The 27,215-nt window shown below is 41.4% G+C and overlaps 1 protein-coding gene across 1 annotated transcript; it reads right to left on the bottom strand.

The window, feature by feature from the left end:
• Positions 1-374: 374 nt before the first annotated feature.
• Positions 375-25,359, bottom strand: LOC115778475 (integrin alpha-L-like). The gene is given in 22 exon segments (XM_030726514.1): positions 375-380; positions 681-797; positions 2,632-2,798; positions 2,878-3,032; positions 6,577-6,704; positions 7,624-7,704; positions 7,706-7,822; positions 7,905-8,051; positions 16,038-16,180; positions 16,357-16,474; positions 16,759-16,832; positions 16,923-17,010; positions 17,012-17,059; positions 17,262-17,412; positions 17,566-17,708; positions 17,811-17,941; positions 18,010-18,124; positions 18,212-18,225; positions 19,639-19,710; positions 19,810-19,892; positions 21,521-21,650; positions 25,242-25,359. Coding segments are annotated over 22 exon segments (2,271 nt in total). The 5' UTR covers positions 25,285-25,359.
• Positions 25,360-27,215: the final 1,856 nt, after the last annotated feature.

Here is a 27,215-nt window from a genome sequence, read left to right as displayed (position 1 = left end):
TATACTCCACTCTGCATTTAATCATTAATTGATATTAATCTCTGGCTCTCTTCCACAGCATGTCTTTCTCTCCCCTCAGCCCAACCGGTCGCGGCAGATGACTGCCCCTCCCTGAGCCTGGTTCTGCTGGAGGTTTCTTCCTGTTAAAAGGGAGTTTTTCCTTTCCACTGTCGCCAAGTGCTTGCTCATAGGGGGTCGTTTTGACTGTTGGGTTTTTTCTGTATTATTGTAGGGTCTTTACCCACAATACAAAGCGCCTTGAGGCGACAGTTTGTTGTGATTTGGCGCTATATAAATAAAATTGAATTGAATTGAATTGAATTGGTTGGTCATTTTACTCAGCTACCACTTTGGTCCAAACCAAGCTGCACGTTTTAGAGCTACAAATTATGAAGCAATAAAACTTTGTGCAGGTATTTAAGGTAAAATGATGGCATTTGGTGTCATAAATCTTTGTTCATAGATTGAATGTTAGAACATTGATAATCTCTTAATTTATCATCTTGCACCATTAAAATTTCACTTCATGCCAAAAAAACAGGACACTACCATTGGTCTCTTTGTTATTAGCATTAATTAGGAAAAGCTAGCAAACATAATAAACTGAGATGGTGAATTTAGTAAACACTGTAATCAACTACTTTGTTATTGTGAATATCAATATTATATGTAGGACATACCTCAACAGCAGACTGCCTTCTACTGTCCACGTTCAGGATGGCGTCTGCAGTCTCACTGTCAGCTTGGGAAAAGTTTAATTTGATGCTGATGGGTGACAATGTGTCTGTCACACATTTCTGCAAAGCAAAACCAACAAGATGAATTATCTGGTACGAGTTCATCTCTGAAAGTTTGAGTTCAGTATCAAACTAAAGGACTGGATAATAAATACAAGGTGGTTAGTATTACTGTTATTCCTTTAGGAAAGGCTAAGTCAAAGCTCAGGATAGGCGATATCTGCTTATAAACACATTAAATATATGTGCAAATATTAATTCAGCTTCATACGGGCATGTACAGTGGTGTGAAAAAGTGTTTGCCCCCTGCCTCATTTCCTGTTTTTTTGCATGTTTGTCACACTTAAGTGTTTCGGAACATCAAACCAATTTAAACAATAGTCAAGTACAACACAAGTAAACACAAAATGCAAGTTGTAAATGAAGGTGTTTATTAGTAAAGGTGAAAAAAAATCCAAACCATCATGGCCCTGTGTGAAAAAGTGATTGCCCCCTAAACCTAATAACTGGTTGGGCCACCCTTAGCAGCAACAACTGCAACCAAGCGTCTGCGATAACTTGCAATGAGGCTATTACAGCGTTCTGGAGGAATTTTGGCCCACTCATCTTTGCAGAATTGTCCTAATTCAGTTACATTAGAGGGTTTTCGAGCATGAACGGCCTTTTTAAGGTCATACCACAACATCTCAATATAATTCAGGTCAGGACTTTGGCTAGGCCACTCCAAAGTCTTCATTTTGTTTTTCTTCAGCCATTCAGTGGTGGACTTGCTGGTGTGTTTAGGATCATTGTCCTGCTGCAGAACCCAAGTACGTTTAAGCTTGAGTACACGAACAGATGGTCTGACATTCTCCCTCAGGATCCCTTGGTAGACAGCAGAATTCATAGTTACATTTATCACAGCAAGTCTTCCAGGTCCTGACGCAGCAAAACAGCCCCAGACCATCACACTACCACCACCATATTTTACTGTTGGTATAATGTTCTTTTTCTGAAATGCAGTGTTCCTTTTACGCCAGATGTAACGGGACACACACCTTCCAAAGAGTTCCACTTTTGTCTCATCGGTCCACAGAATGTTGTCCCAAAAGTCTTGGGGATCATCAAGATGCGTTTTGGAAAAATTGAGACGAGCTTTAATGTTCTTTTTGCTCAGCAGTGGTTTTCTTCTTGGAACTCTGCCATGCAGGCCATTTTTGCTCAGTCTTTTTCTGATGGTGGAGGCATGAACGCTGACCTTAACTGAGGCAAGTGAGGCCTGCAGTTCTTTGGACGTTGTTGTGGGGTCTTTTGTGACCTCTTGGATGAGTCGTCGCTGCGCCCTTGGGGTAATTTTGGGCGGCCGGCCACTCCTGGGAAGGTTCACCACTGTTCCATGTCTTCGCCATTTGTGGATAATGGCTCTCACTGTGGTTCGCTGGATTCCCAAAGCTTTGGAAATGGCTTTATGACCCTTTCCAGACTGATAGATCTCAATTACTTTCTTTCTCAATTGCTCCTGAATTTCTTTGGATCTCGGCATGATGTGTAGCTTTCAAGGATCTTCTGGTGGACCTTACTGTGTCAGGCAGCTCCTATTTAAGTGATGTCTTGATTGGGAACAGGTGTGGCAATAATCAGGCCTAGGTGTGGCTAGGGAAATTGAACTCAGGTGTGAAAAATCACAGTTATAGTATGTTTTAACAAGGGGGGCAATCACTTTTTCACACAGGGCCATGATGGTTTGGATTTTTTTTCACCTTTACTAATAAACACCTTCATTTACAACTTGCATTTTGTGTTTACTTGTGTTGTCCTTGACTATTGTTTAAATTGGTTTGATGTTCCGAAACACTGAAGTGTGACAAACATACAAAAAAACAGGAAATGAGGCAGGGGGCAAACACTTTTTCACACCACTGTAGATGGAGAAGTTAAAGCAAGTTCTTCTTTCTGTCAGCTTATAGGTAGAAGTAAAACTTCTGGCTTTCGTATCAGTTGGACTGAAAAACCCTCGATATTTTTGTCTCATTGGATCCACGGTGAGCGTGTTTGTGATATTCAGTCCAGAGCTCGTAGCCCCTGCAGACACATACAGCAGGATTAAAATGATGCAGTCAGCAGCTGTTAATGGTTTAACTTTACTGGATGAGGTTCCTACCTCGATTTCTCTTTGTTGCTTCTACCATTTCAAAGCAGGCTGTTAAGTCAACCATATGTAAATTAGCATCTGCACCCAGACAGTCGAGCTGCTCAGTGCTTATCTCCTTAGGTTGGAAAGATAGATGAGCCATCACGTTAAAGACGGGCTTGGTCCTGAAACACATTTATGTACAGTCATGTGAAAACAGAAATTACACCCTCTTTAAGTTCTAAGGTTTTACATATCAGGATATAATAAGAAAAAAATCCCCTGGTCTTTAAATGAGACAAGTACGTCACATGAACAACAACACATGACTTATTACAATTCAATTCAGTTTTATTTATATAGCACCGAATCACAACAGTCGCCTCAAGGTGCTTTGTGTTGTGACAGCCATTGAGTCAGCTTGCCATACGCAGTTTTTAGGTGTGCCAGACCTGATGAAGATCCATTGAGGATCGAAATATCGTCTTTCTTTCGGCACACCCTTCCTTAGTTGTTTGTTGAAAATTTTTTTTTTTTTTAATTTTGATAATTATTTTCTTTCTCCTTTTGCGAAAGCACTTAAAGTTTGCATTTAAGCACAAAGCAAATTACACAGTCATAAAAACACACAACAAAACAAAGATATGGTTGTGGGCTGTGCTGTGGAAGGAGGCGCCAGCACAACCGCCAGTTTGATGACGACCAAGAGTACTAGGAGTCCTATGGGCGGATGGACCGTGCACAGAGAAGGGCTCTTATCCCCGCTATGAGCAGCACTTTGTGACAATGGGAAGGGAAAACTCCTTTTTAACAGGAAGAATCTTATGGCAGAACCAGGCTCAGGGAGGGGCAGTTATCTTTTTCATGACCGGTTGGGGCTGAGGGGAGAGAGACAGGGACACACTTTTTGATCAAGCTTATAGTTAGGGCTGGATCAGGTGACCCTGAACCAACCGTTATTTATGCTGCTATAGGCCTAGGCTGCTGGGGGGGTTCCCATAATGCACTGTTTCTTTTCATTCACCTTTTTTACTCTGTTTATACTTCACTCTACATTTAATCATTAATTATTTTTAATCTCTGTTTCTCTTCCACAGTGTGTCTTTTGTCCTGTCTCTCTCCCCCCTCAGCAGATGACCCCCCCTCCCTGAGCCTGGTTCTGCTGGAGGTTTCCTTCCCACTGTCACCAAGTGCTGCTCATAGGGGGTCGTTTTGACTGTTGGGTTTTCTCTGTATTATTGTAGGGTCTTTACCCACAATACAAAGCGCCTTGAGGCAACTGTTTGTTGTGAGTTGGTGCTATATAAATAAAATTGAATTGAATTAAATATCCTGGCAGCACGATGGTGCGGTGGTTAGCACTGCTGCCTCACAGTTAGAATAACATCTAGAACAGGGGTGCCCACACTTTTTCAGCTCGCGAGCTCCAAGCAAAGCTAGCATGGTTAAATGCGCATGTGTAGGGTGGTAACGAAATGGATGGATGACAGTTCATCAGTCCTCTTCTACTTCTTTTAATGCAATCTACATTTCCCCCCCAACTCCACTGGGGGTTCCGTGCGATCTAACCGCACGCCTCTTGTGATCGACCAGTAGATCGCGATCGACGTATTGGGCACGGCTGATCTAGAAGGTCTGGGTTCGATTCCACCTTGGCCCAGGCCCCTCTCTCTCTGTGTGGAGTTTGCATGTTCTCCCCGTGTCTGCGTGAGTTTCCTCCGGGTACTCCGGTTTCCTCCCACAGTCCAAAGACATGCACTTACTGGGGTTAGAGTAATTGGCTACTCTAAATTGCCCACAGGTGTGAATGTGTGTGTGTGGATGGTTGTTTGTCTTTCTGTGTTAGCCCTGCAACAGGCTGGTGACCTGTTCAGGGTGTACCCTGCCTCTTGCCCCCCGACCCTGAACAGGATAAGCGGAAGAGAATGGATGGATGGATGAATATCCTGGTCAAAAATGACTCCAAGATTTCTCTCAGTGTTACTGGAGGCCAAAGTAATGCCATCCAGAGTAAGTATCTGGTTTGACACCATGTTTCTAAGATTTGTGGGGCCGAGTACAAGAACTTCAGTTTGAGCTGAACTTAGAAGCAGGAAATTAGAGGTCATCCAGGCCTTAATGTCTTTAAGAAAGTGATTCTCAAATCCAGGCCTCGTGGCCCAGTGTCCTGCAGGCTGCTTCAACACACCTGAGTCAAATATAGAAGTCAACAGCAGGACTCTGGAGAACTTGACTGCATACTGAGGAGGTGATTCAGCCATTTGATTCAGGTGTGTTGGATCAGGGACACATCTAAAACCTGCAGGACACAGACCTCGAGGCCTGGATTTGAGAATCACTGCTTTTACCCCCACATTTGTAAGCTCATTGACCCTTGACCTACATACACAGGTGAATCCAATCATGAGAAAGGGTTAAGGTGGCCAGTTGCAAGTATTTCTCCTCTTTGCATCTTCTCTGAAGAGTGGCAACATGGGAGCCTCAAAACAACTCTCAAATGAGCTGAAAACAAAGATTGTTCAACATCATGGTTTAGGGGAAGGATCCAAAAAGTTCTCTCAGAGATTTCAGCTGTCAGTTTCCACTGTGAGGAACATAGTGACGAAATGGAAGACCACAGGCACAGTTCTAGTTAAGGCCCGAAGTGGCAGGCCAAGAAAAATCTCAGATAGGCAGAGGTGAAGGATGGTGAGAACAGTCATAGTCGACCCACAGAGCAGCTCCAAAGACCTACAACATCATCTTGCTGCAGATGGGGTCGCTGTGCATCGTTCAACTATTCAGCGCACTTTGGACCACAAACAGAGTTGCTGAGGTCTGCTAAAGCACATTTGGACAAGCCAGCTTCATTTTGGAATAAGGTGCTGTGGACTGATGAAACTAAAATTGAGTTATTTGGACATAACAAGGGGCGGTATGCATGGCGGAAGAAGAATACAGCATTCCAAGACAAACACTTGGTACCCACAGTAACATTTGGTGGTGGTCCCATGATGCTGTGGGGCTGTGTGGCCAGTGCAGGTACTGGGAATCTTGTTAAAGTTGAGGGTTGCATGGATTCCAGTCAATATCAGCAGATTCTTGAGAACAATGTTCAAGAATCAGTGACAAAGTTGAAGTTGTGCCGGGGCTGGATACTTCAACAAGACAACGACCCTAAACACTACTCAGAATCTACTGAGGCATTCATGCAGAGGAACAAGTACAACGTTCTGGAACGGCCATCTCAGTCCCAGACCTGAATATTATTGAAAATCTGTGGTGTGATTTAAAGCGGGCTGTCCATGCTCAGAAACCATCAAACCTGACTGAACTGGAGATGTTTTGAAAAAAAGAATGGTCCAAAGTACCTTCAACCAGAATCCAGACTCTCATTGGAAGCTATAGGAAGCATTTAGAGGCTGTTATTTCTGCAGAAGGAGGATCTACTAAATATTGATGTCATTTTTCTGTTGGGGTGCCCAAACTTAGGCACCTGCCTAATTTTGTTTAAATAATTATTGCACACTTTCTGTAAATCCTACAAACTTCATTTCACTTCACAAATATCACTGTGTTCATCTGCTATATGATAGATTTAACTGAAACTGCTGATCCAAACAATCAATAAAGGAAAATCATGACAATTATCAGGGGTGCCCAAACTTTTGCATACCACTATAGCAACATAAGTCATTACCAGTGACTTATGTTGCTATAAGTCATTACCAGTGAACATGGCATTGATACCTTAAGATAACAGCAGTGCCCTGTGATCCAATCACAATATCTGGGAGTCCATCCTGTCCAAGGTCAATGGCTCCATCGATGGCCTGTCCAAAGAAGCTTCTCCCAGGTGTTTTCTTTCCTGTGAGTCTCTGGAACAAGAAATTTGACAGCTGAGAGAGTGCTCAGTTTGCACATATATTTGAAAGCATTCATGGTTCTTTCAAATATACGGTGACAAATTTTTGCATTTTCAATCACCAAGCATCTTATAGGAATCACTACCGGTACTCTTCATGGTACTGATTCCACATGTGGGATCCATTCATATTGACCGTTCTCCTCCATCCTCTCTCATGACTGTTTTGCTGTTTTTTGGGTTTGTTTTTTTTTTTTGGAGTTTTTCCACAATTTCGAGTAATCTCTACACACTACTGTGATAAAATGCTGGAGATCAACAGGCGATTTCAGGTTTTGAGCCAAGGGTAAAAGTCAGAGGTCAAATTCTCTGAAAATCTTGTCAATTTATTTCAGGCAACCTGAATTTTCTTGTTCCCGTCAATTTAACAAGAACATTTTTGGTTTGGCCCAGATTTTTATACACCAGATACATTCTTAAGCTACTGCATCAAATAAGTGAGCAGCCAAAAGTTGTAATGGCAAAGTTTTATGTTACTGATGCTAAATTTATTTATTTTTACTCAAGTATTTCTGTTTTTTGAAGCTCAAATTTTATTTTTAACCTCAGAGGAATATTGTAATTAGGTGAAGCAAGAAAATTCAGTTTACCAAAATCTTTGTTTAAATTTGTAAATTTTAGTAAAGTTAAAAAATCAAAAGGTGAGAAAACTTACAGTTATTAAATTGTGTTGCTTTTATATTTGACTTTGCTCAACTTTTTTGTGTTTTACAGTGATGTCACAGTGCCTATTTTCATCTGTGACTATTTATATGTTTACTTTTTCTAATTCATATCAGACTAAGACAAATGTTTAATGATAAATGCTTTCAAAAATAAAACCAAAATCCCTGCTTTTCATGGTCACTGTGGTTTCTGTGTCTGTCTCTCACCTGGCTGAAGGTGCTGCGTATCCCTCTCGTTCTGTCTCCAAGGTAGATATACACAGCCCCGCTGTTGCCATCCTCAAGGGGGGGCTCCGACAGCAACGTCTCGGAGTCCATCTCCATTTAGGTCTGCAAGGCTGGATATGGTGGTGCCAAATCTGCCCATGGATGGTGCCGTCACATTCAGTTCACTTTGCAGTTGCAGCTATGGGAAATGAGTTTAGTTCATGATTTAGATCATGGAAACAGTAAGTTTCATGCTGTAATATTACATAGTCGGGGCTCACCTCATCAGTCAGAGTGTAGATGTAGATCTGGCCTTCCTTTCTCTCTTGAGACTGGTAAAACATTGGAGCTCCCACCAGCAGGAAATCTGTGTCTCTGTCTGAGTTAACATCTACCGCGCACAGCTCCACACCAAAGTAGGAACCGATCTGACAAGTTAGTTATATCATTAGTTCAGTTTTAATTTAAATACAGATTTATATCATTTAAGGACACCAACAGATGACAACAATGATGAATGATCAATGCAGGGAAAATATAATTACATAAATAAAAACAGTCCATAAAAATATCAATCCTTACAAACATTTAATTCAATTCAATTCAATTTTATTTATATAGCGCCAAATTACAACAAACAGTCGCCTCAAGGCGCTTTGTATTGCGGGTAAAGACCCTACAATAATACAGAGAAAACCCAACAGTCAAAACGACCCCCTATGAGCAGCACTTGGTGACAGTGGGAAGGAAAAACTCCCTTTTAACAGGAAGAAACCTCCAGCAGAACCAGGCTCAGGGAGGGGGGGTCATCTGCTGTGAGGGGGCTGAGGGGAGAGAAAAGACATGCTGGGGAAGAGAGCCAGAGATTAATAACAATTAATGATTAAATACAGAGTGGGGTATAAACAAAGTAAATAACGTGAATGAAAAGAAACAGTCTATTGTGGGAACCCCCCAGCAGCCTAGGCCTATAGCAGCATAACTAAGGGAGGGTTCAGGGTCACCTGATCCAGCCCTAACTATAAGCTTGATCATAAAGGAAAGTTTTAAGCCTAATCTTAAAAATAGAGAGGGTGTCTGTCTCCCGAATCCAAGCTGGAAGCTGGTTCCACAGAAGAGGGGCCTGAAAGCTGAAGGCTCTGCCTCCCATTCTACTCTTAAGTATCCTAGGAACCACAAGTAAGCCAGCAGTCTGAGAGCGAAGTGCTCTATTGGGGTGATATGGTACTATGAGGTCTTTGAGATAAGATGGTGCCTGATTATTCAAGACCTTGTATGTGAGGAGAAGGATTTTAAATTCTATTCTAGATTTAACAGGGAGCCAATGAAGGGAAGCCAATATGGGAGAAATCTGCTCTCTCTTTCTAGTCCCTGTCAGTACTCTAGCTGCAGCATTTTGGATCAGCTGAAGGCTTTTCAGTGAGCTTTTAGGACAGCCTGATAATAATGAATTACAATAGTCCACCCTAGAAGTAATAAATGCATGAATTAGCTTTTCAGCATCACTCTGAGAAAGGATGTTTCTAATTTTAGAAATATTGCGCAAATGCAAAAAAGCGGTCCCACATATTTGTTTAATATGTGCATTGAAGGACATATCCTGGTCAAAAATGACTCCAAGATTTCTCACAGTGTTACTGGAGGCCAAAGTAATCCCATCCAGAGTAAGTATCTGGTTAGACACCATGTTTCTAAGATTTGTGGGGCCGAGTACAAGAATTTCAGTTTTATCTGAATTTAAAAGCAGGAAATTAGAGGTCATCCAGGCCTTAATGTCTTTAAGACATTCCTGCAGTTTAATTAATTGATGTGCATCATCTGGCTTCATTGATAGGTAAAGCTGAGTATCATCTGCATAACAATGAAAACTGATGCAGTGCTTTCTAATAATACTGCCTAAGGGAAGCATGTACTGTATAATGTAAATAAAACTGGTCCTAGCACAGAACCCTGTGGAACTCCATAATTAACCTTACTGTCTGAAGAAGACTCCCCATTTACATGAACAATTTGGAGTCTATTAGATAAATATGATTCAAACCACTGCAGTGCAGTACCTTTAATACCTATAGTATGCTCTAATCTCTGTAATAAAATGTTATGGTCAACAGTATCAAAGCTGCACTGAGGTCCAACAGGACAAGCACAGAGATGAGTCCACTGTCAGAGGCTGTAAGAAGATCATCTGTAACCTTCACTAATGCTGTTCCTGTACTGTGATGAATGCTGAAACCTGACCGAAACTCTTCAAATAAACCGTTCCTCTGCAGATGATAAGTTAGCTGTTTTACAACTACTCTTTCAAGAGTCTTTGAGAGAAAAGGAAGGTTGGAGATTGGCCTATAATTAGCTAAGACAGCTGGGTCAAATTTAGAGAAACATACATACAGTATATGCCTGCAAAGTAAGCATAAACCTTCACGGTGCTGCAAGCAGTTCTCAGTTTCCAACTGTCTTTGTTGAAGCCATCAATCAATCGATCCCTCCACCCCCACTTATCCAATTCAGGGTTTCAGGGGCCACTCTTCCATTGCCGGGGGACTCATTTACACTGCTCAAAAAAATAAAGGGAACACTCAAATAACACATCCTAGATCTGAATGAATGAAATATTCTCATTGAATACTTTGTTCTGTACAAAGTTGAATGTGCTGACAACAAAATCATACAAAAATCATCAATGGAAATCAAATTTATTAACTAATGGAGGCCTGAATTTGGAGTCGCACATAAAATTAAAGTGGAAAAACACACTACAGGCTGATCCAACTTTGATGTAATGTCCTTAAAACAAGTCAAAATGAGCCTCAGTATTGTGTGTGGCCTCCACGTGCCTGTATGACCTCCCTACAACACCTGGGCATGCTCCTGGTGAGGTGGCGGATGGTCTCCTGAGGGATCTCCTCCCAGACCTGGACCAAAGCATCTGCCAACTTCTGGACAGTCTGAGGTGCAACGTGACGTTGATGGATGGAGCGAGACATGATGTCCCAGATGTGCTCAATCGGATTCAGGTCTGGGGAATGGGCGGGCCAGTCCATAGCTTCAATGCCTTCATCTTGCAGGAACTGCTGACACACTCCAGCCACGTGAGGTCTAGCATTGTCCTGCATTAGGAGGAATCCAGGGCCAACTGCACCAGCATATGGTCTCACAAGGGGTCTGAGGATCTCATCTCGGTACCTAATGGCAGTCATGCTACCTCTGGCAAGCACATGGAGGGCTGTGTGACCCTCTAAAGAAATGCCACCCCATACCATTACTGACCCACTGCCAAACCGGTCATGCTGAAGGATGTTGCAGGCAGCAGATCGCTCTCCACGGCGTCTCCAGACTCTGTCACGTCTGTCACATGTGCTCAGTGTGAACCTGCTTTCATCTGTGAAGAGCACAGGGTGCCAGTGGCGAATTTGCCAATCCCGGTGTTCTCTGGCAAATGCCAAGCGTCCTGCACAGTGTTGGGCTGTGAACACAACCCCCATCTGTAATGGAGTCGGTTTCTAACCATTTGTGCAGACACATGCACATTTGTGGCCTGCCGGGGGTCATTTTGCAGGGCTCTGGCAGTGCTCCTCCTGTTCCTCCTTGCACAAAGGCGGAGGTAGAGGTCCTGCTGCTGGGTTGTTGCCCTCCTATGGCCTCCTCCACGTCTCCTGGTGCATTGGCCTGTCTCCTGGTAGCACCTCCAGCCTCTGGACACTACGCTGACAGACACAGCAAACCTTCTTGCCACAGCTTGCGTTGATGTGCCATCCTGGATGAGCTGCAGTACCTGATCCAGGGGCGCAGCTATATACTTTCTGAGGTGTATGCGGACACATCTTGGACGCCCCCCCCCCAATGCTAATTAGCAAGCTAATGCTAACCACTAAAACTCTTGCTCCAGCCTCTGACGGGGACGGTCGCATTCTATCTCTCTCCCTGCCCTCCCTATCTTTCCTGCTTGCTGCTTGCTGTGAGAGCGTCTCTTGCACACTGTTCGAATAAGAATAAGATTGAGAGCAATATGGATTTGGCAAACTGGGCCTTCAAGACCATTGATCGAATTTTTTCCACTATGAGATCTGGGAAAGGGGAGCCTGCGTGTCCGAGTGGAACAGACCCGGTTGGATACGTCATCGACTCTTGGAGCTCGTGGAGACCTGTGTGCTTCTCGGCCCTCGAGGTGGAAGACGTGGAAGACGCTTACATATTTGGCTATCTGGTAGCGGTATCTTTTCTGTTTGGGCTTGGAGGATACCTGATTTACCGAGAAATCAAGAAAACCTGGACGGCAGTTCGACATCTGCAGAAGCTGCCGACCCAGGTGGATGGGCTGACCAGAATGGTACAGACTCAGACTCAAAGCCTGATGAACCTGAGCCGTAGACTTGGGGAGTAGCAGGTGAGAGGGGTTCGATCTGGAGATAAGGTACGGTTCTGCACAGTGAGGACGGTAACTAATGAATTTGGATTATTGGATTTATTGAATGGTTTCCCAGTGAGACTGAAGGCTGTTGAAAAAACAAGCAGCCTGTTCCAAAACAACATCTGCATTATCAGAATTCGGCTCCCTAGCCGGCCTTGGCTGGCAATCATATCTCTCCAGAGCTATGTGTGAAGGCCGCTATCCCCCTCAGCCCTCTCTGTGATTTGTGAAGCTGGATCTGGTGTACCAAGGCCGCTGATGAACTTCCATCACTATCAGCGAACTGTTTGGCTGGGAGCTGGCATCTGGGCTCCACAATGCCCCCACCTCTCGTCTCCGTCTGCATCCCCTCCTGACCCTGACCCTACCCACCATACTGCTATCCCGGCTTTATATGTGCAATATGCTTTTTGCTGAGGTGTTTTTTGGAACCTCGTAAGGTGTTCTTTATGAACACAGTATGAGATGATTTTTTGAACCTAACTATCCCAATGTATCTCTTTCTGTCTCTCTGCTAAAGGTAGCGCCGTTGAGAAATGGTTGCATGACCTCAGACATCTGTCCCCCCTGTCTGTGTTATGTTTATGCTTGTTTTGGATGGATGTTCTGTTAACTGCAATTTCCCCATTTGTGGGACTAATAAAGGCATTCTTGATTCTTGATTCTTGATTCTTGAAAAGTTGCTCCTGCTTGTTAACTGAGTGACGGGGCCTACACATGTAACCAGAAAGCACATCTAAAGCCTAATCACAGTCTTTGTGAACCTGTAGTTACATTTCTTGAGGTGCATGTCATTTTTCTTGAAGGCCTTTCACAGCTCCACTGGTGCTGAAAACTAATGTTTGACTATGGCTTTCTGAATACAAGTAGGGCTGCAACTATTTTATTAATCGAGTATTGTTTTGATTATTCCATCAATTAATCAAGTAATCAGATAAGAAATAATTTTTCGTACTAACAATTCATCTACACATTTTAACTTCCGTACGGCAGTTTTTCTCTATGTCAAATGTGTCAGACTCGAGGCTTGAGGGCCACTTCCAGCCCACGATCTAATTTTATACGGCCAGCAAGATGATTTCATATAGCTTGGCCCGCGGATAAATGTGCTTCCACCACATACACTACAAATCCCACAATGCACTGCAACAGCTGCCGGCAGCCGGCAAGAATTGTGCTATCCCGTTTTCTGTATTGCCGAGTGATCAATGATCAGCGGATAAAAACATCGGTCAGCACTTTGGTGACATTTAAGCTGCCTGACTCCCCAAAAATGACCAAACGAAAAGTGGAAAACAGGGATTTTCCAAACAGGTGGGAGGCAAAAGACCTGAACGCTGACATTGGAGGTAAACCATCTGTCTCTTTTCCTCACTCGCGATGCGGGGAAAAGAGCGGATTGGTGGGACAGATACGGGACAAGATGAAGAGGGAGACCTGCACAGGTGAGCTGACAGTGCATCACTGCGTCACACAGCAGGAAATGGTGCGCAACAAAGTCCTGAAGACAGAACGCGTCATAAACACCGAAACACAGACAGGGAACTTTATAAGAGGTTTAAATCACAGCAGTTTCAGTCTTTTCTGGAGTAAATAGCTTCTGAGTTTGGTGACGTGCCTTATTACACAGGTGTGATTATCTGCCTGAGGAAATCTGTCAGTTCATAGAAAGTGAAGGAAACGGCACCAAACAATCGCACAAACCACAATAGTGTGATTATCACCAGATTGTGGTTATAGTGATCGGTCTGGTGGCTACAGCTGATGTAAGGAAAAAATAGCAGCTGACATTCTCAGCACAGGAGTAAAACCACACAGAACAATGGAGGCATGAAAAAAAAAACTTGTCAGCGATGATCCACTCATGCTAAAGCATGACTGAAATTTTCATTTGATCTTCGTTTTTCTTCTTACTTCTTCTCATTCATGCCGGTTGTCATTTCAATTTCTGTAGCTGCGAAATCAAATGCGCGCATGACCTTAGGGACATCAAACGTGCACATTGTGAACTTTCCCTGCTGTGGTAGATTGTAAATTGCAGTGAAATAATAGAGGCGCAAGCAGCGATAAAAGCAGCGATCTAGCCGGTGAGGAGTCCGCGGGGCTCCTGTTTGCTAAATGCAGAGACAGCAGAGCTCCGAAAGTGAAGGTGAAATCCGGAGCGGCGCCTTGTGACCGACCACTAGCTACAACACTACACACACACACACACAACGCACCATCCGCATCCTCTCAACATTTACTGTGTTCATGTGTGCAGATCACTTATTCATGGACTTATAAAATACGAGACTTCTACCCCTATGCATTGCATATAGTGCATACCCCCTTTTTGCGCCACTGACCTGATCCACTTGTGTGGGTTGTAGAGTCCATCTCATGCTACCACGAGTGTGAAAGCACCACCAACATTCAAAAGTGACCAAAACATCAGCCAGAAAGCATAGGTACTGAGAAGTGGTCTGTGGTCCCCACCTGCAGAACCACTGCTTTATTAAGTGCTGCTCATAGGGGGTTGTTTTGACTGTTGGGTTTTCTCTGTATTATTGTAGGGTCTTTACCCACAATACAAAGCGCCTTGAGGCGACTGTTTGTTGTGATTTGGCGCTATATAAATAAAATTGAATTGAATTGATTGTGTCTTGCTAATTGCCAATAATTTCCATCTGTTGTCTATTCCATTTGCACAACAGCATGTGAAATTGATTGTCAATCAGTTGCTTCCTAAGTGGACAGTTTTATTTCACAGAAGTTTGATTTACTTGGAGTTTTATTGTGTTGTTTAAGTGTTCCCTTTATTTTTTTTGAGCAGTGTATTATCTCAATATTTTACTCTACTTTCCCCATGGCTAATTACTGGCTCTGTTCCTAGGGGCCTCTAATGAGTCAGTGTTACTTTCATTTATCATCACATATATGGGAATATATCTACTCTTACTGGTCACCTATGTTATTTGTATTGTCACTATTTTTACTTTTATTACTTATACTGAGACTATTTTATTATCTGTATGGCCTTCATACTGGTGCATGGAGTCATTATTCTCATGTTTTAGATACCATGTGTCACTTTTATGGCTTAGTAAGAGAAAGCCCCCACACACACACCAATGTATAGAGTGCTTTATGTTGTCTGGATCACTGGGGTGAGGGTGAGACCTGTTAGATCTCAGGTGTGCGTTTGAGGCTTTTGGAGAGTTGCCAGAGTGAGCGCTGTTCCTCATGACACCTGTAACACTATTGCTACTTTCCCACCGCCAAGGAACCGGTTCGCGTGCCAGTGCCCGTGCTGTTCCCAATGATCCAGCAAAACATTTAAGAATGGGGCTGCATTCCCACCGTGTTTATGTGAACTGCTCCTTTACGTATGAGCGTGGGCGGGTCCTCGTCTGGACACGGAAGCCGAAGCACACAAACGTGGGAAAACACGTTTTTTGTGCTGCAAATACGTTTTAGGGTCCAAACCAAACTACTGCAGCATCTGTGTGCAGCACAGAGTTAAACACAGACAGCGATTAGAGCAAGACGACAAGTACACACTTTGTGGCCTTTTATTTGTTCAGCCTTCCTGTCCTCTTTTCCTTTCCTGTTTCTGCTTCTTTCTCTGTCTCTGTGTTTCCCTCTTCTCTTCTTTCTTCTTCTTCTCTTCTCTGTGTGTGTCTGTATCTTAGTCTCAACTATGTTACTGTCTGTGTTTTGGTTGTTGTCTGTGTTGTGTGTAACTAATATGTCTAATAAATAGCCTGCACCGGAACCTGCTCGTCCCAGTGAGTTTTTGGATATTTGGGTTTAATTGGGTTTCAATCTTTGGCCAAAAGGAACATGAAGCCCTTAAGGAAATGTCACCGACACCAGCCACCTCTGTTTCAATGTAAATATTGAAGCAAAATGATCAACTCTCATGATGACATAGAATAACTTCCATTGGCAGGTTTGCACATGCTAAGCAAAACACACTTATTTTTGACTGGCAGCTGTATGAAGAAAAAATATGAAAGTTACCAACCTGGTCTCCATTTATTCTTTGTGCTGGGGTCCAGTTCTTCCCGTTGTGTTTGAAAAGAACAACCTGCCCTGTGTGCTTAAACCTTGGTGCACCCGTGAAATACAATGAAATATTATTCCTCTCTCCAACAGAAACAGAATATCCTGCAAGAGTCAAATAACACACGTCTTTATTTGAAAATCTAATCTAATGCAATTGTGGCTTACCAGAAAGATATTAATACATCAGTTAGATTACAGTGGGATTTTTTTAGGTGCTAAGAGTGAAATATTCAAATCGTATTTTTAAAAAGGAAGATCAGATAATATGCAAAGTTTACCCATGTAGGAGTCCATCTGCATTTCTTTATCTTCAATTTGTGTTTCAGTTTGTCCCCGACGTTCTCGGAGAGAACCACGCCAGCTGTTTGATCCCACTGAACCCAGAATCAGTGTATCCTTTAACAGAAATGTGCAGGTGTAAGGAGGACAGAAATCCCAGCAAGAGTTAGAATGGGAGGTGGCAGATCATCTGTGCCATCTGACCTGCTGCAGCTGAACTACCTGTTCCAGTTATTCAGCAGCAGAAATTAAGCTGTGAGCATGCTGAAGTACTAAATTTAGCATGGAACATTGAGAAATTCATCTTCAGCACTTCAGGTCTTGTGTGGTTTCTACGTCCTTAATCTCATATTCAGTTAGAGGTATAGATTTATAGATTTTGCCACTTTGATATTATTCACCTTGTTGAAAACAGCACTGAATCCACTCTGAGACATTTCGTCAGTCATGTCTCCTGCCCGAGCCACTTTGGAGCCTAATTATGAACCATCAGGGGTACATGTTACTACTGCACATCAGGAAGATAACATGAAGTTTTGGTTTTAGGAAAGAAATTGGACATCACCTTCTATGGCAAAGATCTTTTTCTGAAAATTCTCCAGGACTTCTGTGAGTCCATCGTAGTTCTCAATTTTGAAGGCGTTTTTGTCCTTTTGGTTCTGAAGCGATGGCCCTAAATTTATCCAGCTTTGCATCCTTGATCTGAAACCAGAATACTGAAAATATGAAATAATTCCAAGACTGACATCAGCAAACTAACAGACTGAAAACTGGAATTTACTCATGCTGATTTAGGAAAAACTAAATCTATCAAAGGGGCCGTGATTGTTCTACTGTGTCTACAAAGACGTGAACAGAAGAAACCACAGAATAAGAGGCACGATATAATGACATCACAGCCTACCCCAATGACAAGGCGAATTATATTTTTATCATCATATTTTTTAATGATCCCAGTTCTGTCTACATCACTGGGATCTCCGTCTGTGATAAGAACCAGAACTTTAGTTGCATCAGGAGTGGCGCCTGCAGCTGGGTTTTCCAAGATTTCATTCCTGAAACAAATGTAAAAGCAGCTTCTGTTACACTCAGAATAAACGAAGCTTCATCTGTGAGCATGAATACATTAATATGAAATCAACAAATATAAGATGCTCCTGAGGTCACAGCTGTACTGAGCCAGTTGTTTGTAATATAACTGAACTTACATCACAAATTCGAGGGCTGTGTATGTGTTGGTGAGACATCTTAAATGCTTTTCATTCTTGAGTTTTTCCAGCGCACTTCCAGCTTCATAGTCATTGAAGTCAAACACTTTGTTGACTGTTCTGGAGAACTGAACTGCTGCAAACTGAAAAACCAAACATACATTATTTATATAACATATTACACAGTATATATAACCTAACAAATAAGTGCTGTGACTGCTTTAATGTTGCAGTAGTGCAGTGACCTTGATTGATGTGTTCCTTAGGCTGTCCATTATCTCCACAATGAAGTCTTTATTTTTATTGAATTCTGCTTGGGTCATACTCGCTGATCCATCAAACAGAAAGACGAGGTCCACTGTCTTTTTGGTGCATTCTGGGAAAATAAAGTATATTTAATCATGAGATAAACATGCAGGAAACCTTTTTCAGAATGTGCTTTACCTTGAAACGCAGGTTTGAAAGAGGAGATTTCCTGGAGTCGATCAGAGAGCTCATAACAAATACTGTTCAGATAGGAGTTCTCATTGCATTCATGCACAAAACTTGGACTGCACGCCTAAATCAGAGCACAAAAGGTTAAAGAAAGCTCTACATATTGATTTGTTTTGCTCATAGTGTGAAGGAAAGAGAGTGATTTACTTACAGTGAATCTGGAGCCTGAGGAGTCTGCAGCAGGGTTATTATAGTTAACGAAAACGAACGAAATAACGAAAACTGAAATTGAAAAAACATTATCGTTAACTGAAATAAATAAAAACTAAAATTAAAAGGAAGAAACGACAACTAACTAAAACTGAATTGTGAGTTTACAAAACTAACTAAAACTAACTGAAATTATAGATATTGTTATTTTTTCAAAAGTCTTGTGGATTGATATGAAATCATTTTTTTCTCTCTCTGAGTTTAAGCTCGGAACGCCGTCGGGCAAATGGGTGCGCATGTGCGTGCGTGCGCACACCGCGCTGCTCCTCAGAGAGTCCCATGTGGTGTTTTTTTTTTTTTTTACTATGATAGCACAGATAGCAGCGAGTGTCTTGTTGTGGATGATGTTGTGGATGATGTACGGAACACTTCTTAGGCAGGAAAAAAAACACCAACATCAAAGTAGACCTGAGAAGCGCACACAAGGCAGCTACGGAAACCGCTCTCATCCTACAAGGCAACCCGGCCTGCACCTCCAGAGAAACGTGACTACTCGTCGGGTCAACGCAGCCACAACGTTGTGTTTAGTCCTTGTGCGTTTCCGGCTACTTTATCAGTCAGATAATAACAATCAGGACTAATAATCAAAGCATCAATATAAGGACTCACAAATGTCAGCAAATTCCTGGAGGGAGCTGCTGAAACTATGGGAATGGACGTGAAGGAATGAAGAAAGTGAAAAAACAGGGACAAATATGTTTGCACCCTAAAAACTGAGCACAAAGAGCGAGGACCAAAAAACCCCCAGCACACAACCACAAGGTAATTAACACACGCAATCCAGCTATACATGCATAAATGCGGACATGAGGTCGGAGGTAGGCTACATAGGCCGCAAAGACCCTGCAAGTCTAATCAGCGAGCATCTAACCAAGCTAGCTCCAAAACAGAAGCAGCATCAGGTGGAGAGAACATCAGGATGCAGCTGGATTTGAGCTTTGACTCCTTCAAGGAGTTTGTTTTTGTCAAACACCACATGTAGCTGTTATTAATCTGCTGCACTGAGGCTGAACTTTATTGGGAGTTTATTGTAGAATTTATCGAGTTTTGGAGTTCATATTGTTAGCAGTTTCTCCCTGTAGATGTTCATGTGTGTCCTTAATATTACACACATTTAGCATGTAGTTCTGCTGTCTGTGAACAGTTGGTTGCTGAATTTATTTCTTTAAAGGGTATCTTTAAAGCGTACCTGATTAAGTATGAAAATACTAAAACTAATACTGAAACTAACTAAAACTAAGCATAAAACCAAAAATAAAAACTAATAAAAACGAGCAAAACCACTCTGAAAACTAATTAAAACTAACTGAATTAGAGAAAAAAAAGTAAAAACTAACTAAAACTAAACTATAATGTAAAATCCAAAACTATTATAACCCTGGTCTGCAGCAATCGACAAGCCAAGGTGTTTGATTGCTGTTGTGTTTGTCTCAAAGTCCTCTGCAACAGAAGTATTTTATTATGATATACACAGAGTTTTACAGTACTGTGTTTCTGTATTTTAATGGAGTGATAAATTATGTATTATTCTGTTGGTACCAGTAGGGCTGAACCACTTCTCTTGGTCAGGTTTGTAAATTCCTCCAGATCCATTTAGCCTGAGAGGTGCAGTGATGACTATCCTGTGGAACATGATAACACTGATTTGTTAATATATTTAGATGGTCAGGCTGACACAAGCTCATTTAAACTCCCCCAAAATGACTAAAAGGCAACTTATTAATTGCTCTAATTCAGGGGTGTCAAACATGTGACCCACTTGATTAAAGCGTTAGTACACAGGAGCTAAAATGCAGGACAAGTTCAAAGTCTTGGGAAATATCGACAAATTGTTTGAATCAGAGTTAAATATTGTAATTGATCCCCAAATGTGAAGATTTTGTGCATTTGTAGCTCCACTGTGATCATTAACACAAATTAAGACATGCTGTTAAAATCCTAATTTATTGAAGACATGTTCAGCTTCTTATTTCTAAACAGATTCTGAACGGACACTTCATTATATATGAAAGTTTTTAATACATACTCTTTCATATTACAAGAAGAACTGCAATGATTTACTCTTCCACCTGAGATCAAACTGGCTCATAAACTAAAGTTTGACACCCTGCTTTGCTTTTTAAGTTAAAGTGATGAACTTGCTTGAGCACCGTTGTCCTTCAGTCAACTCACATGACACGTGGCAGATGGTGACGGGCGGGACTCGAGCCTACACCGGCTGCACACCCAAGCGGCATACATGATTGCCTGGTCACACCCTGAGCTAACCTGGTGCCCCATCTGTGCCTTTTTTTCACCAGTTGTGTGTTCATGGTGTACTTCTCTAACAAAATCATTGATGTCGAATTTGGCGATTGGCATTTATTGGCATCGTCACGTAACTCAAGATCCTGACGTGCTAGAGAAATTCTGTTTGCGTGTTTGGAATCAGCATACCAACATTAGTAAAAATCAGTTGTTTTGCCTCAGGTAGCAGACAAAAAGGTTTTTTTTTTTTTTGTTGACCAGTATTATTACTCATGAATCTTGTCGTTCATGAAGCTGCTGATGAGTGATCTCACACACTGTGAAAGCACATCAACACAACTGCTTGAAATTCACCTGAAAGATCTTTTTCTCAAGAGGCAGAACACGAGTCTGCACTCCTCTCAGTCATCATTAATAACCAGCTACTCACTTTGTTCCTGGTGTCACAGCTTTGCTGTTCTAACATGAAGGTAAATGAAACACAACCTGAGCAAATCAGCTGTAAATACAATGGAAACTATACGGAGTTATGGAAAAACTCAGCATTCAAACTGATTCAGTGTCTAGAATTTGCTATTGTAATCCCAAAACTTGAACATGACTCACAGTATTAAAGGACAGTTGCAGAAACTAGTACTGATTCTTTTAAGTGGAGTTTACTTCATCTGCAAAATTGTTCCATTTAGTCAAAAATAATCTTCATGCAAATGACACAGAAACTCAAATATTTATAAAAACAAACATTTTAAAAACCATTTATACTAAATGTATGTAATTACTCTGAGGATTTGGGTTTGAAGTGCAGCAGCAAAGTTTTATCTAAAAGAAGATGCGTTTGCTGCTGTGGGCAGAGTGTTAGATTAGTCACAGGATGCACTAATTTTCAACTCTCTTGTGTCAAAACCATGGGAGTGCCTTAAAAACACTAAATCAGAATGATCTTGATGATATCTCACATGTTAATTTCATAAACATGAAGTGAAACACTGAGCAGCAAACTCACCCTTTGTCATTACTGGACTTGTTCAAGTACTGCAGAACTTTGTAACCAAAGAAATCCGCTGGTTTCCCGTCACGTTTATCAGGATTTGTTGTGTCGATGTTAAAAGCCAAACAGGCAGGAATGGTTGAAGCTGAGAAACAGTTAAAAACATGTTTTGCCAATTTTAATCACAAACAGCAACAGCTCAGTTAAAACTGGTACAAATAAAAAAGTCGAATTTTAAAAGACAGCAATTAACTACAGTTTTAAAAATACTAATTTTATTTTAAACAGTAAAGATAAATCCTGCACTTCATTTGTTTGGCTATGTTCCACGTCATGTTTTAGCTGGGTCAAAGCCATCATTTTACCCAGCTGTCTTACTTAATTATAGGCCAATCTCCAACCTTCCTTTTCTCTCAAAGATCCTTGAAAGAGTAGTTGTAAAACAGCTCACTGATCATCTGCAGAGGAACGGTTTATTTGAAGAGTTTCAGTCAGGTTTCAGAATTCATCACAGTACAGAAACAGCATTAGTGAAGGTTACCAATGATCTTCTTAGAGCCTCTGACAGTGGACTCATCTCTGTTCTTGTCCTGTTGGACCTCAGTGCAGCTTTGATACTGTTGACCATAACATTTTATTACAGAGATTAGAGCATACTATAGGTATTAAAGGTATTGCACTGCAGTGGTTTGAATCCTATTTATCTAATAGACTCCAAATTGTTCATGTAAATGGGGAGTCTTCTTCAGGCAGTAAGGTTAATTATGGAGTTCCACAGGGTTCTGTGCTAGGACCAATTTTATTTACATTATACATGCTTCCCTTAGGCAGTATTATTAGAAAGCATTGCATCAGTTTTCATTGTTATGCAGATGATACTCAGCTTTACCTATCAATGAAGCCAGATGACACACATCAATTAGTTAAACTGCAGTAATGTCTTAAAGACATTAAGGCCTGGATGACCTCTAATTTCCTGCTTTTAAATTCAGATCAAACTGAAGTTCTTGTACTCGATCCCACAAATCTTAGAAACATGGTGTCTAACCAGATACTTACTCTGGATGGCATTACTTTGGCCTCCAGTAACACTGTGAGAAAGTTTTGACCAGGATATGTCCTTCAATGCACATATTAAACAAATATGTAGGGCCACTTTTTTGCATATGTGCAATATTTCTAAAATTAGAAACATCCTTTCTCAGAGTGATGCTGAAAAGCTAATTCATGCATTTATTGCTTCTAGGCTGGACTATTGTAATTCATTATTATCAGGCTGTCCTAAAAGCTCCCTGAAAAGCCTTCAGCTGATCCAAAATGCTGCAGCTAGAGTACTGACAGGGACTAGAAAGAGAGAGCAGATTTCTCCCATATTGGCTTCTCTTCATTGGCTCCCTGTTAAATCCAGAATACAATTTAAAATCCTTCTCCTCACCTACAAGGTCTTGAATAATCAGGCACCATCTTATTTCAAAGACCTCATAGTCCCATATCACCCCAACAGAGCACTTCTCTCTCAGACTGCTGGCTTACTTGTGGTTCCTAGGATACTTAAGAGTAGAATGGGAGGCAGAGCCTTCAGCTTTCAGGCCCCTCTTCTGTGGAACCAGCTCCCAGCTTGGATTCAGGAGACAGACACCCTCTCTATTTTTAAGATTAGGCTTAAAACTTTCCTTTATGATCAAGCTTATAGTTAGGGCTGGATCAGGTGACCCTGAACCAGCCCTTTGTTATGCTGCTATAGGCCTAGGCTGCTGGGGGGGTTCCAATAATGCACTGTTTCTTTTCATTCACGTTATTTACTTTGTTTATACTCCACTCTGCATTTATTCATTACTTGTTATTAATCTCTGGCTCTCTTCCACAGCATGTCTTTTCTCCCCCCTCAGCAGATGACCCCCCCCTCCCTGAGCCTGGTTCTGTCGGACGTTTCCTCCTGTTAAAAGGGAGTTTTTCCTTCTCAGTGTTGCCAAGTGCTGCTCATAGGGGGTCATTACTGTAGGGCCTTTACTTAACAATAAAAAGCGCCTTGAGGCAACTGTTTGTTGTGATTTGCTGTATAAATGAAATTGAATTGAATTGAGGTTTTTTATGTTTTTCCATATACATATTATGTAAAAAAGCAGTCACGTCAGAGATGCCAGAATCTAAATATTGACTCAAATGAGTATCCCGCTCAGCCGTCTCACCCAAGTCTTAAAAGCAATTAAAAGTATCTACTGCAGCCACTGTCTGTGCTTTTTATTTTATTAATTAATTTTTTTGATGTTTTTAGGCATCTGCCCTTCCCATTGAACTCCATCACTCCCTTCCATAATCCGGCCTATTTTTCCACCTATCAGCATTAGATATGAGCACAGGCTCTGAAATGTACTCAAAGTAAGAAAGTAAAAGCAGCTCTTTGGAGGACATTTCTACCAGATATTTTGTGCTTGAGGTACAGCCCGAAGGTTGCAGGTTCGAGCCCCTGTCCCTGCACTGTGTTGTGTTTTTCAGCAAGACACTTAAACCACATTGCCTAACGGTAGTGCTGGTCTCTGGCTGCATGACTGCTGATGCTTCACTGTGGATGAGTGATCGGGAACGATCATTTCATTGTGTGCCTTGTGCGCACAATGAGTTGAATCTAATAAAACATTATTACTGAAACTTTATTTAAATTTAAATTCTAAATCTAATTAATGTACTCAGCCTGAACACTGTTATGTAGAACATGAGCAGAGAAAAAGAAAGAGAATTTAATAAAAGCTCAATTTGTCGTCACTGGCATTGTAGAGGGTGAGAAAGTATTATCAGGTGATAATCAGATACAAAGAGGTGAAAGAGCCAAAATATGGAACATAAAAATTTCCTTCAAATACGTAAAACGCAACATAATGAGTCTGTTTGAAAATGTAAGGAGTAGAAAGTACACATACAGATAGTAAAAGTAAAAATTAGTCAGAAAAATAAATACTCAAGTAAATTGCAGATGCCAGAAAATTCTACTGAAGTACAGTAACAAAGTATTTGTACATTTTATACTTCCCCTCTCTGCTCTGTACCATAAATTCAGCATAACTTGAGCAGGATGGAAGAGTTTCTCATTTTAAACATTAACATGTTTTATTAAAAACGATATATGTGAGCTCTGTGTACTTCATCAATTTACTGAACATTAAAGTAGCATAAAGAACAACTCCTTCTATGGTTGGGAGGAATTATGATGAATTTCACAGCCACCTTTTTTTCCAGTATAATAACAAAGGTGCATTCAGGAATTCCAGCTCCTCCAGTTGGACTGTTATACAGACGGCACTCACAGAGGAACAGTGGAGACCTCCATATTACTGATCAATAAAGTTATTCATTTAAAGAGGGAACATGTAAAAAAAACAATAAACACTATGATTTAAATGCATGACATGAACACTCCAACAAGCTGCACTTATTTTTAGCAGAACACTGAAACAAAGACACAAAAGTTTCTGTTTGAAGGAAGAATTCGTCCCTCTTAATTTCACTCTCACAGTGGGAGCATGTGGGAGAAATCGCCTGTCTGTATCTGAAGTGCACAGACTGAGTCTGGGTGCATTTAGGTTGATTTAATGTAAGACAGGACAAAAGAAAAACAGCTGATCTGTATCTGTGCAGAGTTCAGACCTGTGCACATTCAGAAGACGTCCCACAGCTCTTTCCCCAGACACACAAACCATCTCTATCTGTTTCAAATGGTAGAAATCTGCTTAAATCTCACCTACAGCCGCTGCACAGATGAGCCAGACTATGTGGTTCTTCATCTTTCTGTACTGCTCTTTTCCAGACTGAGGGGGTTTTAAGAATTAACAGCATGTCAGTGAGCACCAAACAGGAGGCGTGTCCAAAATTCAGAGAATGAACAAAGATTGTCAAAGTTAGAAGGCTTCTCAAAATGCAGCTCAGAAATGATGCTTCCATGTCTCTGGATTTAAAGGGTGCATCATGTGAATCCTTCACGGTCCATGGTCTTCCAGGATTCCTTGTGATTTTTTGGCTGTTCAAGAGAGTATATATATATATATATATTTATTTTCTCTTTTTTTATAAAGTCAGTATCGGATTTCATGTCACTCAAATTAAAATAACAAAGAACCTTGCATAAGTCCAAACCTGAACAAACGGATAAGTTAATGCACAAATTTTTTTATTTTAACTTCACGAATATGATTTTTTTTTCAGTTCCTGTGTTTATAATTGTCTAAAAATATTAGCAACATTCTTTTCCAAGTTGTGTTTACTGCATACGCACTTCAACATTTAGGTTCTCTCTACTCTGTGAATGCTGCTGGCCTTATTGCTGTTTTATATTTTAGTTACACTGTTACTAACTTGCACTGCTTTGATCCAGAAAAAAAAACATTTTGTTTCTGTTTGTACCTTGCAACTGCAGAAATGACAAAGAGATCAAAATGAAATTTCAACTGTGCTCTTTGTCTGCTCTATCTCTACCAAACATCTGCTAAGCAGAAGACTTTTGGCAAAAGCCACAACTTGCAGTTCCTCTTTTCTAGGTGGCCCAGCTAGAAACCCTGAGGTCTTTCAGTAGATAAAAATAAGCCTGTGGCAGAATAAACAATAACCAGGAACAGTCTTTTACACACTAATAATGAAGTTGTGCCACGTTTGACCGCACACTCTGTATTCTTGTACATAATGGCAGTGTTGCCTAAAAAGAGTTACAAAGAAAAAAAAAAAGAAACAGCACCCTCAGCTGAAGATTTAATATTGAGATTTCACGTTGAACACCATAGGCATATGTATACGTTGAACACAACAGGTATATGCCAGCTTAGGTGGTGATGGCTGCTTGGGAGTAGCTGTGCTTACATCTCCTCCTGCCTGGCCTCCTCAAATGGTCAGTCCATATATTTTTATTCTATGGATTAGCTAAGGTATACATGATATGGTAAAATAGCAAATTTTGACTGTTTTGGGTGGACTGAAACAACGCAAATGCCACACGCATCAAAAGTTACCTCACAAACTACAACTGAGAGGGACATCATGGCGTCCACAGAAACGAATCTGAATCTGTGCTCGAGAAATATTTCACTAGAGCAGAGGCAACATCAAAGGAAGGATTCGTTCAGTTGGAGCAATGTTTGGACTTACTGCAAGCTGACTTTACATCACTCAAAGAAGAAACAAAGGCGCTCACAGAAGCTAACACAAACTTAAAGACGCGCATGGCCTGTGTGGAACACACATCTAAAGCCTTGTTGAAGACAGTGAAAATTATGGAGATAAAGTTAGCAGAGTTAGAGGATAAGAGCAGACAAAATAATATTGGTATACATGGACTCTGAGCAGTGGCGGTTCCTGATATGGGTCACATGGGAAGCCACCCAGGGCGGCTTCTCATCCAGGGTGGCATTACCGCCCCCCCTCTCCCCAACGCATTGCAATCGCCTACCGCGCTTGTGGGGTAATGGGCACCCTCTGCCTGCTGTGTGGTGCATGTACCTTTCTGCCATGGTCTGACAGACAGGTTCTAACAGAAGGAAAGGGGCAGGCGGGGGATTCTCTTGTCTCGGTTGCTGAACCTAGAATGAATCTGTGCATCTAATAAAATTAGATGCATACAAATGATAGAACACAAAGCACATTTCATTTATACTACTATGGGATTAAATTTGTCTCAGTATTATTCAAACAAAAAACTAATCTCAATCCAAAAAAAAATTGTGGTCAA

Source organism: Archocentrus centrarchus, chromosome 1 (assembly GCF_007364275.1).
Source record: "Archocentrus centrarchus isolate MPI-CPG fArcCen1 chromosome 1, fArcCen1, whole genome shotgun sequence".
Lineage (NCBI taxonomy): Eukaryota > Metazoa > Chordata > Actinopteri > Cichliformes > Cichlidae > Archocentrus > Archocentrus centrarchus.
Note: the sequence above shows the minus strand (reverse complement) of the source record. Positions and strands in the feature narration are given on the sequence as shown.